General features: G+C 36.4%; 1 protein-coding gene across 6 annotated transcripts in view; it reads right to left on the minus strand.

Annotated features, from left to right (window-relative positions):
• Positions 1–20,660, minus strand: part of CCT6B (chaperonin containing TCP1 subunit 6B) — a 45,148-nt gene that overhangs the window by 18,098 nt on the left and 6,390 nt on the right. For all 6 annotated transcript variants that reach the window (XR_005238501.2, XM_073004851.1, XM_073004850.1 and 3 more), the window contains 7 exons: positions 20,068–20,241; positions 17,238–17,341; positions 8,660–8,770; positions 8,347–8,506; positions 6,411–6,493; positions 5,487–5,583; positions 5,039–5,186 (listed from right to left, as the gene is read on the minus strand). Coding sequence is in view for 5 of the 6 variants with exons in the window: in XM_073004851.1 (XP_072860952.1) it covers positions 5,039–5,186; positions 5,487–5,583; positions 6,411–6,493; positions 8,347–8,506; positions 8,660–8,770; positions 17,238–17,341; positions 20,068–20,241 (877 nt within the window). In the remaining variant the exon portion in view is untranslated. The remainder of the gene's footprint in view (positions 1–5,038; positions 5,187–5,486; positions 5,584–6,410; positions 6,494–8,346; positions 8,507–8,659; positions 8,771–17,237; positions 17,342–20,067; positions 20,242–20,660) is intronic.

Below are 20,660 nucleotides of genomic sequence, written 5' to 3' on the forward strand. Positions count from 1 at the left end.
TAAATCAGCAAACTTGCTTTAAAACAAAACAATATGAAAACAATCTCCCCTTTTATCTCACATCATTTTAAAATTACTACCCCCTTTCTCTGCTTCACTTCACAATGTAACTGCTCAGAGCTGTTTACCCACCAGATTATTACATCATTACCTCCCATTCACATTTTTAAAAAGTTCCTTGTTAAATACAGAATATACTCAAAAGAATATTTATATGTGTAAGATATAAAGAATAAATGTACAAATAAACAAATGTATCCGTGTACCTACCACCCAGCTTAAGAAAGAGATTACTAGAACCTTTGAAAATTTCCCTGATCCCATTCCCTGTGAAAACACAACATATCAAAATTTTAGCATCCCTAAAGCAGTACTTAAAGAGAAATTTATATCACGAAACACCTATATTAGGAATGAAGAAAGTTCTCAAATGAATGACCCCAGCTTCCACCTTAAGAAACTGGAAAAGGGCAGGGTCTGGTGGCTCACTCCTATAATCCCAGCACTTTGGGAGGCCAAGGCAGATAGATCACTTGAGCCCAGAAATTCAATACCAGCCTGGGCAACACAGTGAGACTCCATCTCTATAAAAAACACAATTAGCCAGGTGTGGTAGCACACACCTGTAATCCCAGCTACTTAGGAGTCTAAGGTGGGAGGACTGCCTGAGCCTGGGAAGTCAAGGCTGCAGTGAGCCGTGACCATGCCACTGCACTCCAGCCTAGGTGACAGATCAAGACTGTTTCAAAAAGAAGAAAAAAAAAAAAAACTAGAAAAGTAAGCACAAATGAAACCTAATACAAGCAAAAGAAAGGAAATAATTAGAATGAAAGTGGAAATTAATCAAATGATAAATGTCAGGAATGAGAAAAGTTACATCACTACAGATTCTACAGATATTAAAAAGATTAATAAATGAACATTATGATTGGCTTTATGACAATGAATTTGAAACTGTAGATCAGAAGTTAGTACTTTCTGCTTGCCATAGACAATACATAGACAAATGAGTATGGCCACATTCCAATAAAACTTTATTTACCAAAACAGGCAGCAAACCAGATTTAGCTCATAGATAGTAGTTGATGATCCTAACTTAGATGAAGTGGACAAATTCTTGAAAGACTACAAACCACTAAAGCTCACTCAAAAAAAAACAAAACCCTTTATAGCCCTATGTCTATTTAAAAAAATTGAATGTGTCATTAAAAGCTTTCCCACAAAGAAAACTCCAAGGATCAGATGGCTTTATTGACAGTCTACCAAACATTTAAGAAAGAAATAATACAAATAATACCAATTCTCCACAGCAACTTAACATTTTCAGAAATTTGAACAAGAAGAAAAACTTTCCAATTCACTCTATGAGTACAGCATTGTTCTAACACCAAAAAAGATAAAAGCATTACAAGAAAAAATATACACAGATCAATATTGCTTATGAATACAGATATAAAAAATTCTTAAAAAAATTTTAGCCAATTAAATCAAATAATACATTAAAAGGAGAATACACATAGTAGCATTATTTACAATAGCCAAAAGGTAAAAGGAACACGTTTCCAATAACAGACAAATAAAATGTGATATATACGTGCAATAGAATATTATTCAATAGTAAAAAGGAAAGAAATTCTGGCACATGCTACAACATGAATGAACTTTGATGACACTATGCAAAGTGAAATAAGACAGACAAAGGACAAAAACTGTATGATTCCAATTATATGAGATACATAGAGTAAACTCATAGAGACAGAAACGTGTGTGTGTGTGTGTTGACAAAAAAAAAAAAAAAAAAACAACCAAGTAGTTTCACTCTTGTCACCCAGACTGAGGTCCAGTGGTGTGATCTTGGCTCACTACAACCTCCGCCTCCCAGGTTCAAGCCATTCTCCTGCCTCAGCCTCATGAGAAACTGAGATTGCAGGTGCCTGCCACCATGCCCAGCTAATGTTTGTATTTTTGGTAGAGACAGAGTTTCACCATGTTGGCCAAGCTGGTCTCAAACTCCTGACCTCAGGTGATCCACCCGTGTCGGCCTCCCATAGTGCTGGAATTACAGGCGTGAGCCACCGAGCCCAGCCTGGCACTTATTCTTGATTAAAAACTGTCAGCAAACTGGGTGCAGAAGGGAGAACTTCCTCAACCTGGTAAAAACCTACAGCTAACATCATACATAATGGAGAAAGGTTGAATGCTTTCCCCCTAAGATGAGGAATGAGGAAAGGATGTCCATTCTCATTATTTCTAGTCAACATTACATTGGAGGTTCTGGCCCATGAAATAAGGGAGAAAATTTTTAAATATCCATATTGGAAAGAAAAAAGTAACTGTATTAGCAGACAACGTAATCACTTATATAAGCAATTCAATGAAGCCTATAAGAAAGCTAATTGTGATTTAGCAAGGTTGCAGAATTCAAGATCAATGTACAAAAATAAAATATATTTCTATATATTAGCAAATAACAATCAGAAATTGAAATTTTAAAAATAACATACACAATAGCAACAAAATAAATGAAATATATAGAGATAAATATGGAAAACAGTGTGTGAGGCTCATATACTAAGAACTATGAAATACTGCTGAGATAAATTCAAGAAGACTCAAATAAATAGATAAGATGACATTCATGAGTTAGAAGGCTCATTATTAAAACATCAACTATCCCCAAATTGATCTACAGATTTAATAAAATTCTATTCAAGCGGGGTATAGTGACTCACACCTGTAATCCTAGCACTTTGGGAAGCCAAGGCGGGAGGATCGCTTGAGCCCAGGAGTTTGAGACCAGTCTGGGCAACAACATAATGAGACGTTGTCTCTACAGAAAATAAAAAGAAAAAAAATTAACCAGGCATGGTAGTGCATGCTTGTGGTTCCAGCTACTTGGAAAGCTAAGGTGGGAGAGTCACTTGAACTCAGTAGGTCGAGTCTGCAGTGAGCCATGATCACGCCACTGCACTCCAGCCTGAGTGACAGAGTAAGATCCTTTCTAAAAAAAAAAAGTTCTGATCAAAATCCCAGCAGCAGTCTTTTTGGTAGAAACTGACAAGCTGATTCTAAAATTCATATGGAAGTCATATGGAAATGCCAAAGACTTAGAATGACCAAAATGACTTAAAAAAAAATGAGAGTTAACAATACTGATTTCAAGATTTATTATAAAGCTACAGTTGTCAGGACAATATCATATTAACATTAAAATAGACAAATGCATCAGTAGAACAGAAAAAAGAGCACAGAGATAGAACCACACAAATATGAAAAACTGATTTTTTATACATGAGAAAAGGCAATTCAGTGGTGAAAGTCTTTTCAGCAAATAAGACTAAAACAATCTGATACCTTTATATGAAAAAATGAACTTGTATCCATACTTGTACCATATACAAAAATTAACTTAAAGTGAATCACAGATCTAAATGTAAAACATAAGACTATAACACTTTTAGAGAAAAATATTTGTGACCCCAGGTTAGGTAAAGATTTTTTAGATACCACACCAAAAGCATAATCCATGAGAGAATAAAAATAATAAATTAGACTTCATCAAAATTAAGAACTCCTCCTTGAAAGGCACTGTTAATAATAAAATAAGCCATAGAGGAGAAAAATTTGCCAAACAGATATCTGAAAAAGCACTTGTACCCAAAATACACCCAAAGAACTCTCAAACTCAACAACAGAAAACTAACACAATTTTTTTTCTTTTTTTTTTTTTTTTTTCTGGAAACAGGGTCTCGCTCTGTCGCGCAGGCTGGAGTGCAGTGGTGTGATCATAGCTCACATTACTGTAACCTCAAACTCTTGAGGCTCAAGTGATATTCCTGCCTCAGCCTCCTAAGTAGCTGGAACTACAGGTACAGACCACCATGCCTGGCTATTTGTGTGTGTGTGTAGAGTCATGGTCTCGCTATGTTGCCCAGGCTGGTTTCTAACTCCTGGGCTCAAGCAATTCTCCCACCTTGGCCTCCCAAAGTGCTGGTGGGAGACACTGTGCTTGGCCAACAATCCAATTTTTTAAAAGGGCAAAAGATTTAAACAGAAAATTCACCGAAGATATATGGAGGGCGAATAAGCACATTAAAAGATGCTCAACATGGGCTGAATGTGGTGGCTCATGCCTACAAATCCCAGCACTCTGGGAGGCTGAGGGAGGAAATCTGCTTGAGGCCAGGAATTAAAGACCAGCCTGGGCAACATAGAGAGACCTCATCTCTACAAAAAAAAATTTAAAAATTAGCCAGGTGTGGTGGCATGCACCTATCGTCCAGCTGAGGTGGGAGGATCACTTGAGCACAGGAGTTTGAGGCTGCAGTGAGCCATGATTGCGCCACTGCACTCTAGCCTGGGTGACAGAGCAAGACCCTGTCTTGAGAAGAAAAAAAAAAAAAAAGAAAAAAAAAAAAAATATATATATATATATATATATGAGGTTTGCAGCCAGGTGCAGTGGCTCATGCCAGTAATCCCAGCACTTTGGGAGGCCAAGGCAAGTGGATCCCTTGAGCCCGGGAGTTCAGGATCAACCTTGGCAACATGGTGAAACCTCATCTCTACCAAAAATACAAAAATTAGCCAGTTTCAAAACCTGGTCTCAAAATAAATAAATAGATTAAAATTTAAAAATAAAATTAAAAAAAATTTAAAGGCCAGGCGTGGTGGCTCACACCTGTAATTTCAGCACTTTGGGAGGCCAAGGAGGGCAAACCACTTGAGCCCAGGAGTTCGAGACCAGCCTGGCCGACATGGAGGAAATCCTATCTCTACTAAAAATACAAAAAATTAGCCAGGTGTGGTGGTGCACACCTGTAATCCCAGCTACTTGGGAGGCTGAGGCAGAAGAATTGCTTGAACCTGGGAGGTGGAGGTTGCAGTGAGCTGAGATCACACCACTGCACTAAAGTCTGGGCAACAGAGCGAGATTCTGTCTAAAAATATATGTATATATACATAGGGGTGTGTGTGTGTATATACACATATACACACATATATGTGAGGTTCATATCAATCACAAGAAAGAGCTTACCATCTTCAATGGCATTTTTGATAGCACGAAGTCCATCTCTTATGGCATCCTTGATTTGTGTGAGAGTATGCTTATTTGGTCCTCTAACCAACAAGGTAACAGAGTGAGGGTTAACACACTCCTCGATAAAAGTGAACTTTTCTTCACCCTAATGTGTGGCACAAAAATATATAACTTTAATATTTAATGTCATTATAAAATCAACAATTTATACTAGAATACAATCTTCATTTGAATTTTTCTTATCAAGCATAACTAAAGATATGTTTAAAGGGAGTTAAGTTATATCTGAACTCTTAACAAACATTTAGGTAAATAAACTGTAAAATCTGTTCTGTGAATTAGATCTTGAAACACAAAACATGAAATAAAAGGTCAAGTAGTATCTTTCTTTAAAAAAAGGGGGCTTAGTATTTACTTTACAACCACTATTCACAGAAATACTCACTAACGTATACTCATACACAAGACCAGCATGTCCCAAGCAATCTACAGTGAGATCTTCAAAAGAATTCACAGCCATTCCACCACAAGCGAGAGAGAGTCTGAAATTACACATATGTCACCATAGCTTGATTATGGAAAACATAAATACTAATTTCCTAGAGGAAAAAAGATATCTAATGCAGAAGACTGTATTGTTACTGTATTGTATTGTTTTGGGTTTTTAATTGACAATAAAATTGTCTATATTCATCGAGTTCAACATGATGATGTTTTTAAATATGTATACACTGTGGAGTGGCTAAATCAAGCTAATTAACATATGCATTGCCTATGTGAGGCTTGATTTAGCCATTTTTGAGATAAGAACACTTAAAATCTACTCTCCGCATTTTTCAAGAATCCAACACATTGTGCATTCTTGGGTGGGTTTGCAAAAGATTTTTAAAAAGAACAATATATTGTTATTAACAATAGTTGCCATGTTGAACAATAGATTTCTTGAATTTATTCCTCCTAACTAACTGAAATTTTGTATCCTTTGACCCACATATCCCCAGTGCCCCTCCCCTCCCACTGCCCCAGCCCCTGGTAACTGCCATTCTACTACCTACTTCTATGAGTTCAACTTTTTTAGATTCCATATATAAAAGTGAGATCATGCTATATTATGTTGTATTGTTTTGTTTTTAAAATCTGTTTTAAAAAGATAAAAACTTTCCTTATACTTCAACAAAGTTCTGCAGTAGGTTAACAACCTTGCTTTTTGACAGTTCAATTATTTACTGAAACTAAAAACAAAATTTGGATTTTTTTATGCCACTGTTTTGTTCAACAACATTTACACATAAGCTAAAAGGAAAACACATGGGATAGTTTCCATTTACTCTGTTAAAAACTTAGGATATATAATTACCTGCAAGCTTACCTTTCCATATTTCTTCTTTTTGCTCTGCGAAGAGCTACTATTCCATGTTTTGCAAGAGTATCTAAGGAAAATGGATCAATTCCCTATAATCAAATTAACATAAAAATTATAAACAAGTTTTAAACCAGTATTTCTCAAACCTTTTGGTCTCAGCACTACTTTACTCTCTTAAAAATTATTAAGTACCCAAAGAGCTTTTGCTTATGTAAGCTCTATCTATAATATTTATCATATTATAAAAACTGATACACTTTTACAATATTTATTAATTCATTTAAATAATAAGCCCATTTTATGTTAATATACATAACATTTTAACTGAAAATTTACTACACTTTTGAAAACAAAAAAATATATATAGTGAGTTAGCAGTGGCATTACTTTACATTTCTGCAAATCTCTTCAATGTTTTTCATAGAAAACAAGTGGATTCTCATATCTGATTCAGTATTCAGTTTGGAATGATAAGTTATTTTGGTTCAAGTTTATGAAGAAAATCTGGCCCCACACAAATATTGTAAAGGGAGTAATATTTTAATAGCCTTTTCAGATAACTATGGAAATTCTTCTTTGATACTATACCAAAACTCAACAAGTAATAGTTTCTCAAAGGTTAGTTTCACTATGGAACCACAGCAACGAACTTTTCATACTATCTCACATTAAAACACGTTGGTGTAACTTGCACACTGAATGGATTATTTATCCATGTATGATTTTATAAAAATCATGCATTTTTAGTCAAGTAGATAGATAGCATTAGTTCACTGAGTTAGACAAAGTTTCCACATGTTGACACATTTCATGTATAACATGTTATGTTATACATGTGGAAACTGTGTCACGTTATACATGTGGAAACTTTGCCTAACTCAGTGAACAAAAACTCACTTTTGTTAATATCACTACTATTATCAGGAAAGTTTAAGTATTGGAAAGCTGTCAAGTTCACATGGCAGATACAAGTTTTCCGAAGTTCTAATTTTTGTTTAAAAGTTCAAATGTTATTGACAACAAATACTGTCAGTTGTTTTAAGTCACAGAATTTCTTCATTCATTTTTGAGAGAAATCTACCAAATACCCATATCTAGATAACGACAGTTTTTCTATCAGTCATTCTTCCAGGTAAAAGTGGCATTCCATGAAAAAGTGTCTAGTTTACCTTGCAATTCAAACAATTACACAAGTGCTTTCCTTCAAGACAACCATCATATTTTAGTATGCAATAGAAGAGCCTTGTAGTTCCTAGCCCCATAATCCCAACACTTTAGGAGGCCAAGCCAAGAGGATCACTTTAGACCAGCCTGCACAACATGGCAATAGCCAGTCTCTACGAAAAAACTTAAAAATTAGCCAGGCATGGCGATGCACATCTGTAGTCCTGGCTACTTGGGAAGCTGAGGTGGAAAGATCACTTGAGCCCAGAAGGTCAAGGCTGTAGTGAGCTCTAAGTGTGCCACTGCACTCCAGCTGGGTGACAGAACAAGACCCTGTCTCAAAAGAAAAAAAAAAAAAGAGTGCTTTGTGCATACTTCATATTTTGTCACTAATAATAAAAGGATGCATATTTGAGACAAAACTTAATAAAATTAATAAGTTTTACCATTTCATCAAGACATTCTTAAACGATACTGCCTTTTCTTTTTCACTGCAAGTGTGTGGTGGTATGGCAATAAAGAATGCAATGACTACTAATATAGCTTGGTGCTACTTCTTTGATTTGTGCTAAAGTGTCAGCAGTTTTACAGATTGCTTTTGCAGCATCATTGCAAATGTCAACACAATGTAAAAGGTGTATTTATTATTATGAAAAGAGTTTTTGACCTCACAGACTCTCTGAAAAAGTCCTAGGGATTCTTAGGGGTCCACAGACCACACTTCAAGAAATGCTTAAGAACTTTTACAAATAACTAAAATCTAAACTTTCTTTCTCACCTTTTGATTAATGATGACAAATCCTTTATTGGACTGAGCACAGACTTTGTCTTTCAGGTCTATTATTTTTTGTACTCTATCTTCAATAAATTTTCTTTCAGCTTTTACCAATTTCTCTTTCTCTTCTGCAGTCTTATAAAAGAAACCAGAGCTCACTTCTCTAAAAGATTAATAAAAACCAGCTAGTAAAGGCAGGAAAAAAAAAAGCAAAAAGGTAGAAATAGTCTACACCAAACATCTGGAAGGAAAGAAAGATTTTAAAACACCTTTAGAAAAAAAATTTCGAAAGTTATAAAGAGAAAGTAACACGTACGTTTTTTCATATTCTAGTGAAACGTTGCAAATAAGGATAAATGCATCTTCTACTCGCTTCTTCATATCTGGATGACGGGCACCATGATCCAAAACTAATCCTTGGATCAACCTATTAAAAATATTAATGTTTCTTACTTTTAATATATACTCTAAAATTTGGTATAAAATTATCATTATAGTATTAGAGTTATACCAATACTTCCAGGACACACATTGTTTCCTTGTACCAATTTTAACAGTTTTTGATGTTTTTGTTTTTTGTTTTCAGAGATGGGGGTCTCGTTATGATGTCCAGGCTGGCCTCGACATCCAATCCTCCTGCCTCAGCCTCCCAAGTAGCTGGGACTAAAGGAGTGCGCCACCTCACCCACCTCCTTGCATTGACTTTAAACCTAACATATAATTAGTAAAATTAGGAAAGAGAATCTACTTTAACACAGTGTGACTATAAAGTCACAATAAATGTCAAGCCAGAATTATTTTCTAAGTTATGTGATTAAAAAATATGACACAGCTTATCAAGTAATGAAAGGTATGTATACAATGAGTTTCTTAGGAACATTTATTCAAAATGATTATATGGAACAACTAAAAACTGTTAACCTAAATGTCCAACAATAGGGTATTATTCAGCAAATAATGACCCAACTATTTGATGGTTATAAAAAGTATGTAATAACATGGAAAAATATTTATAGGGCTAGCTGATAAGCATAGAACGACAAATTGCAATTGCATATGAAGCATGACTATAACTGTTCTTTTTAAAAACAAACAACTTGGCATTAAAAAGAAAAACAATGGGAGGGACCTAAGAGTAGGGGTTATGCATAGGTAGTAGGAATATAGATGATTTGGAAAGGAGGTGTTTCTTCCTGTTTTCCAAATAATCTTTCAAGAGTCAATATTTTTATAACTTTATAAAATTCATTTACAAAACATTTAGGGGACGGAATTTCTACTCATGAATCCTTTATAACGAATTTTTGTTATATATTTTAAAAATATTTCATAGTAGTTCAACATAATTATAAGGAAGTTTTCAAAATTTTACTTTAACTAGATTACTCCACCTCTTAACAAAATGTAAACATATCTAGGAAGAAACAAAAACATTATGTTCAACATTCCTCACTTTTTAAGGCTCCTTCACTTTCCTCCCTCCCTACTGTCAGCAAATGACATTGTTTCTTTGAGAAAATAGAAACATTGTCCCATTACTACCTCTACCAATCCACTTGCACTTGAACCTGAACCTCCTACTACTATGAATGAGCTGTCCATGTTCCTCTCTATGGGTAACCTCTCTACTTGTGTACTGGACTCCATTTCCCTCTCTGTTCTTGCACTGTCCCCTAATCCCCCATATCAATTCTTCTAACCTAAAGGACCATTCTTACCAGCATACAAACTTGCAGTAATAATTCCTATCATTAATACAAAAAATCCTTCTCCCTCAGCCCCATTCCCATATTCCCTTCTAGCTTCTGCCCCATTTCTCTGTTCTCCTTTGTAGCTATACTTCTCTCAGTAACCATTCTCTCTTGAGCCTACCTTCAGTCTGACTTTTATTTCCACCTCTTTACTCAATCAGTTATCATTAAAGCTACTAAAAAAGTAAATGTTTTCCAAATATAACAATCAACTCTCAGTTCACAGTAATGTACTCAAACTTTCAGCAGCATATGACACAGCTGATTATTGTCTCCTTGCAATACTTTCTTCTTTTGACTTCTGGGGCACCACTCTCCCTTGGCTTTAATGCCTCATTGACTGCCCCCTTCTCAATCCCTTTTGCTGAATCCACCTCATATTCTCAAACTCTAAACATCCAACTTCCCAGGGATCATGCTTTAAACTTCCTTTACTATATTCACTTCCCAGATGGTCTCATTAACTCATGGCTTTAAGTCATTTATACACTAATGATTCTCAAATACATACTTCTAGGGCAGACCTCTATTCTGAACTCCAGACACATCTCTCCAAATTCCTACTCAACATCTTCACATGGATGCCTAATAGGCATCTCAAACATAACATTCTCAAACTGAACTCTGGATTTATCTCCCCAAATCTGCTCCTCCTAGTCTTCTCCATCCCAAGAAACAGCACCTCCACTTTTCCTGCTGATCATGAAAAAGCCTAAGAGATATCCCTGACTGCTCTGTTTCTGTCATGTCCTATGTTGAACCCTCAACAAATCCTATTGCCCTTTCCTTCTAAGTACACCCGAATCCAAACCATTTTCATTTCTCACTTGTACTATACCAGCATTCCTAACTGGTCTCTGGTTTCTGCCCTTGGCCCTCTTTTACCTCCCAATCAGCTGTTTTGTATGTATGCCCCACACAAAATCCACAGATAACCTTCTGAAATATAAATCAAGAACTTGTTATCCTTAGCAATAGTAGGCTAACTGAGATCAGTCCTATTAACAAAAACAACTAAACATGCTGGCTTAAAAGCAAAAAAATCTTAGCAACATTGAAGAGCTATAAGATAGTATATAATTACTAGGCCAAAACTGAAATAAAACAGAAACTCCAAAAGGTAAGTAGAGAACTGCAGGAACAGTAGGTTCTTTTATCTTAAAGTCATTTGACAATCCAGGCAAATCTGAAGTTTGGTTTCAATGTCTTCACAATGAGAAGAAAACAGAAAGCCCAGAGCTCATCCAAGGTGGAGTGTCTTACAGGAGACCCTCTTCACATTAAGTTGGAACCACAAAGGCTACATACTCACGATTATCCAGAAGGAAGCCAGAAATAATTAGCCCTCACATGGACTTACAGTTGGAATTCAAGTCAAATGGATATTCCCAAAAACCTCAAACTGTGAATTTAATTTAAAGTAGTCCTTAGGCTCCTTGACGCAGCAAATGCAAATCCTCTCTGCAGAAAGGCAGCTTCATTCTAGGTCTCAAATTATTTCTACCAATACCTTTTTCAAGCACAATGAATGGCACATATGAAAACAAAGCATGATGAGTGAGAATCAGTAAAATACAATAAACACCAGAAAGGGACAAGTCAAAACTTTAGATACTATAATTATCAAACATTAACTATATGTTTAAAGAAAGAAAAAAGGGCAAGTTTGGAAAGATTTGCAAGGAATAGAACACCATAAAAAGTAACATGGCAGATTTAAGAAACAAATAGAACTTCTATAAATAGTAAATAAGGATATCCACACATATACACACAGATATAAAAAATTCAAGAAAACAACATATATCCATATGTCTAATAAAAGAATATTACAATGTTTATAGCAGCACTATTAATAATGGGTAAAAATTGCAAACTACCTAAATGCCAATCAATAGCAGAATGAATAAACTGTGGTATATTAACACAAAAAAATACTAAATAGGAAAGAGAATGACCAATCTACTAATCACACAGAAATACAAATGAGTCTCACAAACAATGCTAAATGAAAAAGGTCAGAAACAAAGAATACCTACCTTATGATTCCTTATACAAGTATAAAACATATAACAATCTATGTGGTAGAAATTCAGATTACTCTAGAAGAAATATGGCTGAAAGGGAGCAAAAGAGGGGCTTTTAAGGTACTAGTAGTTCTGTTTCTTGTAAGAGTGCTGATTACACAGATATATTCAGAAAATTAATCAAGCCATATTGTTATGATAGTTGCATTTTCAGTGTGTATTACACTTCATTAGAAAGTTTATTTTTAAATCAAGGGATTGGTTTTAAAGTAGAGTAGACATCATTTAAGAGAAAATTGGGAAACAACAAAATATATCACTAGAAATTATCCAGAATGCAACACAAAAGACAACAAGACAAAAAGTACATAAAAAACTAAATTAAGAACATCAAGCATACATTTAGTTGGAGAAGGAGAAGGGATGAACAAAACAAAAGCTTAAACAGATAATAGATGGAAATTTTCCAGAATCAGATAAAAACAATAACACTCAAAAACCCAGAAAATGCCAACCAGAATAAAAAAAAAGAAATCCATACCTAGCTACATCATAGTAAAGGTATACAATACCAAAGACAAATATCTTAAAATCACCTAGGTAAATAAAGGACTCATGGCTAATATCTGTACAGCAATAATGAAAGCTAGAAAACAATAGAACAATATCTCCAATCAGCTGAAAGAAACTAACTGCCAACCTAGTAAACACACAATGAAAGTATCGAAGAATAAAGATAAAGGCATTTTCAGGCAAAGAAAAACTGAAAGTATACCTCCAACAAACTATCACTAAGGAGAATCTACAGGATGAACTTTAGGCAGAAGAAAAGCAATCCCAAATGGAAGGCTGAGATGCAAAAAGCTACACAGATGGCTGGCACGGTGGCTCACACCTGTAATCCCAGCACTTTGGGAGGCCGAGGCAGGTGGATTGCTTGAAGTCAGGAGTTCAAGACCAGCCTGGCCAACATGGTGAAACCCCATCTCTACTAAAATACAAAAAATTAGCTAGGCGTGGTGGTGCATCTCTGTAGTCCCAGCTACTTGGGAGGCTGAGGGAATCACTTGAACCTGGGAGGCAGAAGTTGCAGTGAGCCGAGATCAAGCCACTGCACTCCAGCCTGGTGACAGAGTGACACTCCATCTCAAAAAAGAAAAAAATAAATAAATAAGTAAGGATAAGTAGAAAGTATAAAACAAGATGGCAAACTTTTTAATTTGCTTTTTTTAAAATTTTAATAGCTTTTTGGGGAACACGTGGTGTTTGGTTACATAAATAAGTTCTTTAGTGGTGATTTCTGAGATTTTGGTACACCCATCACCCGAGCAGTGTACACTGTACCCAAAGTGCAGTCTTTTATCCCTCATCATCCTCCCACCCTTTCCCCCGGGTCCCCAAAGTCCACTGTTAAGATGGTAAATTTTAAATCAAATATATCCATAACTGTATTAAACATAAACGATTAAATGCTCCTGTTAATAAAGATTATCAGATTTAATATTTTAATCTACCTATATGACACAAAAATCATGTAAAGAGAGAAACAGTGAAAGTAAAAACATACACAAAGATATGACAGGCAAATACTAATTAAAAGAAAACTGGGCTGGGCACAGTGGCTCATGCATATAATCCCAGCACTTTGGGAGGCCGAGGAGGGTGGATCACTTGAGGTCAAGAGTTTGAGACCAACCTGACCAACATGGTGAAACCCCATCTCTGATAAAAATACAAAATTAGCTGAGTGTGGTGGCACATGCCTGTAATACCAGTTACTTGGGAGGCTAAGGCAGGAGAATCACTTGAACCCAGAGGAGGCAGAGATTGCAGTGAGCCAAGATCGCACCACTGCACTCCAGCCTGGGTAACAAGAGCAAAACTCCAACTCAAAAACAAAAACAAAAACAAAAACAAAAAACCCAGATGGACCTGGCATGGTGGCTCATGCTGTAATCACAGCACTATGGAAGGCCGAGGCAGGTTGTGGATCCCTTGAGCTCAGGAGTTTGAGAACAGCCTGGGCAACATGGCATAATCCTGTCTTGACACAAAATACAAAAATTAGCCAGACATGGTGGCATATATCTGTGGTCCCAGCTACTCAAGAGGCTAAGGTGGGAGGATCACTGGAGCCCACGTGGTCAAGGCTGCAGTGAGCCATAATTGTGCCACTGCCCTCCAGCCTGGGTGACAGAGCAAGACCCTGTCTCAGAAAAAAAAAAAAAAGGAAAGGGAAGGAAAGGCCAAAGGCAAAAGGCAAAAAGGCAAAAGGCAAGGCAAAGCAAAGCAAAGCCAGGCACAGTGGCTCACGCCCACAATCCCAGCACTTTGGGAGGCAGAGGTGGGTGGATCACCTGAGGTCGGGAGTTCAAGACCAGCTGGACCAACATGGAGAAACCCTGTCTCCACTAAAAAAAAAAAAAAAAAATTAGCTGGGTATGGGGGCACATGCCTATAATCCCAGCTACTTGGGAGGCTGAGGCAGAAGAATCGCTTGAACCCAGGAGGCAGAGGTTGCGGTAAGCCAAGATCACACCGTTGCACTCCAGCCTAGGCAACAAGAGCGAAACATCATCTCAATAAAAAAGAAAGGAAAGGAAGGAAAGGGAGGGAGGAAGAGAGGGAGGGAGGGAGGAAGGAAAGAGAGAGAGAAAGGAAGGAAGGAAGGAGGTAAGGAAGGAAGGAAGGAAGGAAGGAAGGCAGGCAGGCAGGCAGGCAGGCAAGCTGGTACAACAGCTTTTAACATGTAAAGATTTTTTAAATATAATTATCAATATCAGTTACATTATACTTTTAAAGATATTACTAGAAAAAAGTTGCTTCGTATCAGCACAAAAGTTCAATGCCCCAGGAAATATGTAATAGTTTAAAAACTATGCATCTAAAAAGATTGTCTCAAGATATATAAAGCAAAACTCTCAAAACTAATTTTTATTCAGTTTTATTCAGTTTACTCAAAACTAAAGTAAAATATAAACAGGTGCACAATAATATTGAAAGATATTAATACATTTCACTCAGTAATTGACAGAATAAGCAGTCAAAACATCAATAAGGATATAGAAGTTCTGAACAACAGGATTAACAGGATACCTTGATCTTAATGGACATGTATATAAAATTGTACCTACCAACTGCAGCATACATTCTTTTCAAGTACACGAAACATTAACATAACAAAAGCTGACTATACACTGAGCCATAAAGCAAGTGTCAACAAATTTCAAAGGAGCAAAAATCTCATAGAGCATATTCTCTGACCATAACGTAATTAAGCTAGGTATCAGTAATAACTAAAATTTCCCCATGTTAAGCAGCACACTTCTAGTTGAAATTAGAAAATATTTTAAACTGAATAAAAATTATAAGATTACATATCAAAACTTGAAGGATGCAGCTGAATAGTACTTCGAGAAAAATGTAAGGTTTTAAGTACTGTATTCAAAAGCAGGAGACTGAAAATTAATAACCTAACTAGCTATCACAATAAAACAGAAGCAGCAAAAAAGTCCCCACAAAATTCCAAAAAAGCAAATTAATAATAAAGAGAAAGACACTGTGAAACAAAAACAAACCTCTGGGAAAAAATTAACAAAAAAAGGAAAGGAAGGCATAAATAACACCAGAAATAAATGGTGATACCACTATAGATCCTGCAAACAGGATCCTTATAAAAATTGTATGCCTATAAGGATATTTATGAACATTTTATACCAAAAATTTCAGAGTTAAACAAAATGGACACATTTCTTAGAAAATGTTACTTACCAAAATGATTCAAAAAATAAGTAGAAAACCTAACTAGTCCTATAGCCATTAAGAAAATTCCATGAGTGGGGCCGTGAGCAGTGGCTCACACCTGTAATCCTAGCACTTTGGACGTCGGAGGCAGGTGGATCACGAGGTCAGGAGTTCGAGACCAGCCGGACCAACATGGTGAAACCTGTCTCTACTAAAATACAAAAAAATAGCCGGGCGTGGTGCCACGCACCTGTAGTCCCAGCTACTCAGGAGGCTGAGGCAGGGAAATCACTTGAACCCAATAGGTGGAGGCTGCAGTGAGCTGAGATCACGCCATTGCACTCCAGCCTGGGGGACAGAGTGAGACTCCATCTCAAAAAAAATGAGAGAAGAAAAAAAGAAAATTGCATGAGTAATCAAAAATCTTCCCTTTTCCAAAATAATTATCAAGGTGAAAAACAATGAGAGGAAGAAAGAACCTACAAATTAACAGAGACTTAAAAAGAGATATCACCTAAGTGCAGTATACAGACTGTGTGTAGATCTTAATCCAAACAAAACTGAAAAAAATCTGAGACAACTGTTAGACAAATTGGACTATAAACTGGAAATGTGATGGTATTAATGAGTTATTAATTTTTAACGTGTTATAATGTTTTGTGAATGTATTAGGTAAAAGCAGGGGGTTTATGTTTTATGGATTACATGATATTTAGAGGTGGTATATGATGTCTGAATTTGCTTCAAAATAATCCAGGGTGGCAGGGTGAAAGAGGGAGGGGTATGGTTGAAATAAGATTGCTTCATATATTGGAAATTGATAAAGATAGCTAACAGGTATGTAGAAGTTCCCTATTCTGTTCTCTCTATATATGTTCACAATTTTCTATAATACAAAATTTTAAAAGAGTAAATCCAAAATCAACAAGGTACTCCACAATCTGGCCCCTTTTGCCTCACCTCCTCTCCCTGTGCTCCAGGCACACTGTAATAACCCAGTCACACTTCTGCCTCAGGACCTCTTCAGAGGTCATTCCTTCTGCTTAGAACCCTCCTGCTCCAGATGTGCACATGGCTAGCTGCCTTGTTTCTTCAGAGACCTCTTAGCTCTTTAGGTTCTTATCAGAGTGGCCTTCCCTGTCCACTATAAAATAACACACATGATTTTTTTTTCTATTTAAATTAGAAACATAAGCTTCTTTGGGAAAGAAATTCTGTTCTGTTTACTCTTCATTCCCATCACCCAGAGCAGTGACTTAATATATGTTGAATGAATATATTTATGTTGAATAAAAGTAAGTAATAAATTTAACAAAAGAATATCTTTAAAAAATTCTAGAACCCATATGTTGTCAAAGCTTATGTAATTTACTTTGTATCTGTTCCTAATTTATGCTTCATCTCCATGATTTCTACCATGAAGAGATCAATAGGGTAACCTGGTCTTCTAACAGCCAAAACAGAATCCACCACAGCCTGAAAGAGAAGTGAATGAGAACAGTAAGTTATTTGGACTACTAAAATAAACCAATGGCCCAAACAATCTATCACCAGACTAAGGAGATAAAAGCCTTCAGGATTCAAAACATAGGGCAAGACCAATATGTGCCACTTTATTATGGACACTAATAATAATCAATGCCAACAGACACTTTAGAGTCTAAAGAAACTTCAGAGATCGTTAGGTCCAAACCTTTTATTTTATACACAAGGCAACTGAGATAAGACCTTAAGAAGTTACAGTTTTTAAATAAGATCTAACAGCTAGTAACAGGGCCAGGACTAGAATTCAGGGCTCCTTAACTGCCAAGTGACTACTCTTTCTATCATACCAAGACTATCCAAACTTTTCCACCAAAGGGCACCTTAATGGAAAAGAAGGAAATATAATCTAAAGTAATAGTTCCAATTTGCTGGCTATAATAACAGGAAATTTTAAAGTATTATGTTTGATCATGAAAAGTTTCCATGTCATCCCATAATATGTTTATCTCAATGTAAAAATAATGTTTTCCCCAAAAATTGTAAAGTAAAATTGACACTTCAAAAAGATACATCTCATTTATTCTGACACATATGATCAGGGATATACAATTTAAGAAGCATAGCACAACACACCTTATTGCTTAGCTCAGAAAATGATATAAAAATAATTAATAACTGCAGAAATTAAGAGGTAAGTTATAACTACCCTAAAATATACATAAAGCAGAAAAAAATGGTATATTAGAACACTTTGCCTAATATTTTAGGCAAATTTTAGGTAACATAATATTTTATTTTAGAGGCAAATAACAAATAAGACGAAGGCCATTGGATAGTGAGAATAGCGGTGTTTCTGTAACTCTAAAACAGAATGGGTGCCCTAGCAGCATGAAGATTTTAGGCCATTTAAGTACTCTAACAGCAAAAAACACAGCAGAGCCTTTCTTCTGACTCTGCTCATCAAGAAATTGTCTGATCTTAATCTGATTTCCCAAGTTGGTTTTTTTAATGGTAAGGAGAATCGACCAGAAACAACTCAGGTATTCCAGTACATTTGGCATTTGTAGTTCTCCAAGTAAACTATTAAGATAATATTCTGCTTTGTATGTCAATGTCTTGTGAATTTGTTTCCTAAGAATTTATCATTCCTGGTAAACAAATATATTCAAGTTTCAGAAACTACAAAGCTGAGAAACAATAAGGATATCAAATCATTGCCACCTGATAAAAGCCTTCCCAAAATATACAGCCAATCTTATCTTTATATAAAATACATTTTTTTCTTTTGGTTTTCTTTTTTTTTTTGAGACAAAGTTTCACTCTGTCACCCAGGCTAGAGTGCAGTGGCATAATCTCGGCTCACTGCAAACTCCCCCTCCCTCCCGTAGTGAGTCTCCTGCTTTAGCCTCCCAAGTAGCTGGGATTACAGATGCCTGCTACCACGCCCAGCTAATTTATGTATTTTGAGTAGAGACAGGATTTTACCATGTTGGCCAGGTTGGTCTCAAACTCCTGACCTCAGGTGGTCTCCCCACCTTGACCTCCTAAATTGCTGGGATTACAAGCGTGAGCCACCATGCCCGGCCTATATAATATATATCCTATCTTTAGAAATAAACAAAACACTGGCCAGATGTGGTGGCCCATGCCTGTAATCCCAGCACTTTGGAAGCCCCAGGCGGGTGGATCATTTGAGGTCAGGAGTTCAAGACAAGCTTTGGTAACATAGTGAGACCCCCATCTCTACTAAAAATACAGAAATTAGCTGGGCATGGTGGTACGTGCCTGTAATCCCAGCTACTTGGGAGCCTGAGGTAGGACAATCACTTGAACCTGGGAGACGGGGGTTGCGACGAGCCAAGATCATGCCACCGCACTCCAGCATGGGTGACAGAGTAAGACTCTGTCTCAAAAAAATAAATAAGTAAAAGAAATAAACTACACAAATATACATTTCCAAGATGTGAATATTAATATATTAATATATCACATCACTCACATTTCATTATATCGGTAACCTTATCTACAAGGTACACTGTTTAAAATACTATCTCATGTGTCACCTCACATAATATGGACCTCTAGGTTTAAAAAGACCAGTATACTATTCAAGAGCTTCCACAGGAGATGATCTGCAGGCAGCAAAACCTCTCCCAACTATCAAGTCACATTAAAAAAAAAAAAAAAAAAAAGACCTAGTATGAGGCCGGGCGCGGTGGCTCACACCTGTAATCCCAGCACTTTGGGAGGCCAAGGTGGGTGGATCACTTGAGGTCAGGAGTTGGAGACCAGCCTGACCAACATCGTGAAACCCGCTCTCTACTAAAAATACAAACATTAGTTGGGCATGGTGGCACATGCCTGTAATCCCAGCTACAGGCATTAGCTGGGAGGCTGAGGCAGGAGAATCGCTGGAACCTGGGAGGTGGAGATTGCAGTAAGCCAAGATCATGCCACTGCACTCCAGCCTCGGCAACAGAGTGAGACTCTGTCACACACACACAAAAAAAAGGCCTAGTATGATACTTCTGAAAATTACAAATACTGTTCTCACCAGTCAAATCTAATCTACACTTAGGCCTATACAATAACTGTCTGTCTTCCGTATTTTATGTCCAAAAAACCACATGCAATCCTTGATTATCTTACAGAAAAAATAAAAATATCACCATGCGCTAGGCTATATTTATTCTGAATGCAAAAGTTTAATAACATACCTCTGTTAACACATCAGCCAGTTCAGCATGAACTTTAGTTTGTAATGATGTTCTAGCTACATCTAAGAGGATTTTTCTTTTCATCTCCTTTGTCACTTTAACTTCCTCCAAAACTTCAAGTGCTTTTATCTTTGCAGCTTCAAATCCTTCAGTTATTATTCTAGGGTGCAGGCCCTGTTACATCAACGTAAAATTATAAATTATAAAATAAGTCATCCAATGTAAAAGTAACCAACCTGTCTATTATGCCCAAAACCAGTTACTCACATTAATGCCATGATATATAAGTGTACATAATCTATAAGTCATTTTAGTGCTTCATACTTGAAATAATCTCAAACTTACAGTAAAGCTTCAAGTCTAGTACAAAAAATTACAAAAGTCCTTTTTATTTCCAAAAATTATGACTACATTGTTGGCATGTGGTGCCCTTCTGAATGGGCACACATAAAAATATTCTTTTCAATGTAGAGGAAAAGAACCACCACTGAATTGGGGAAAAGTGGCAGACAGAACACTGTGGTGTCTACCACTTCACCAAGTGATCAAAGTTAACATCACAGTAATGAGAGAGACAGGCATTACATGCCTGC

Source organism: Chlorocebus sabaeus, chromosome 16, assembly GCF_047675955.1.
Source record: "Chlorocebus sabaeus isolate Y175 chromosome 16, mChlSab1.0.hap1, whole genome shotgun sequence".
Classification (NCBI taxonomy): Eukaryota; Metazoa; Chordata; class Mammalia; order Primates; family Cercopithecidae; genus Chlorocebus; species Chlorocebus sabaeus.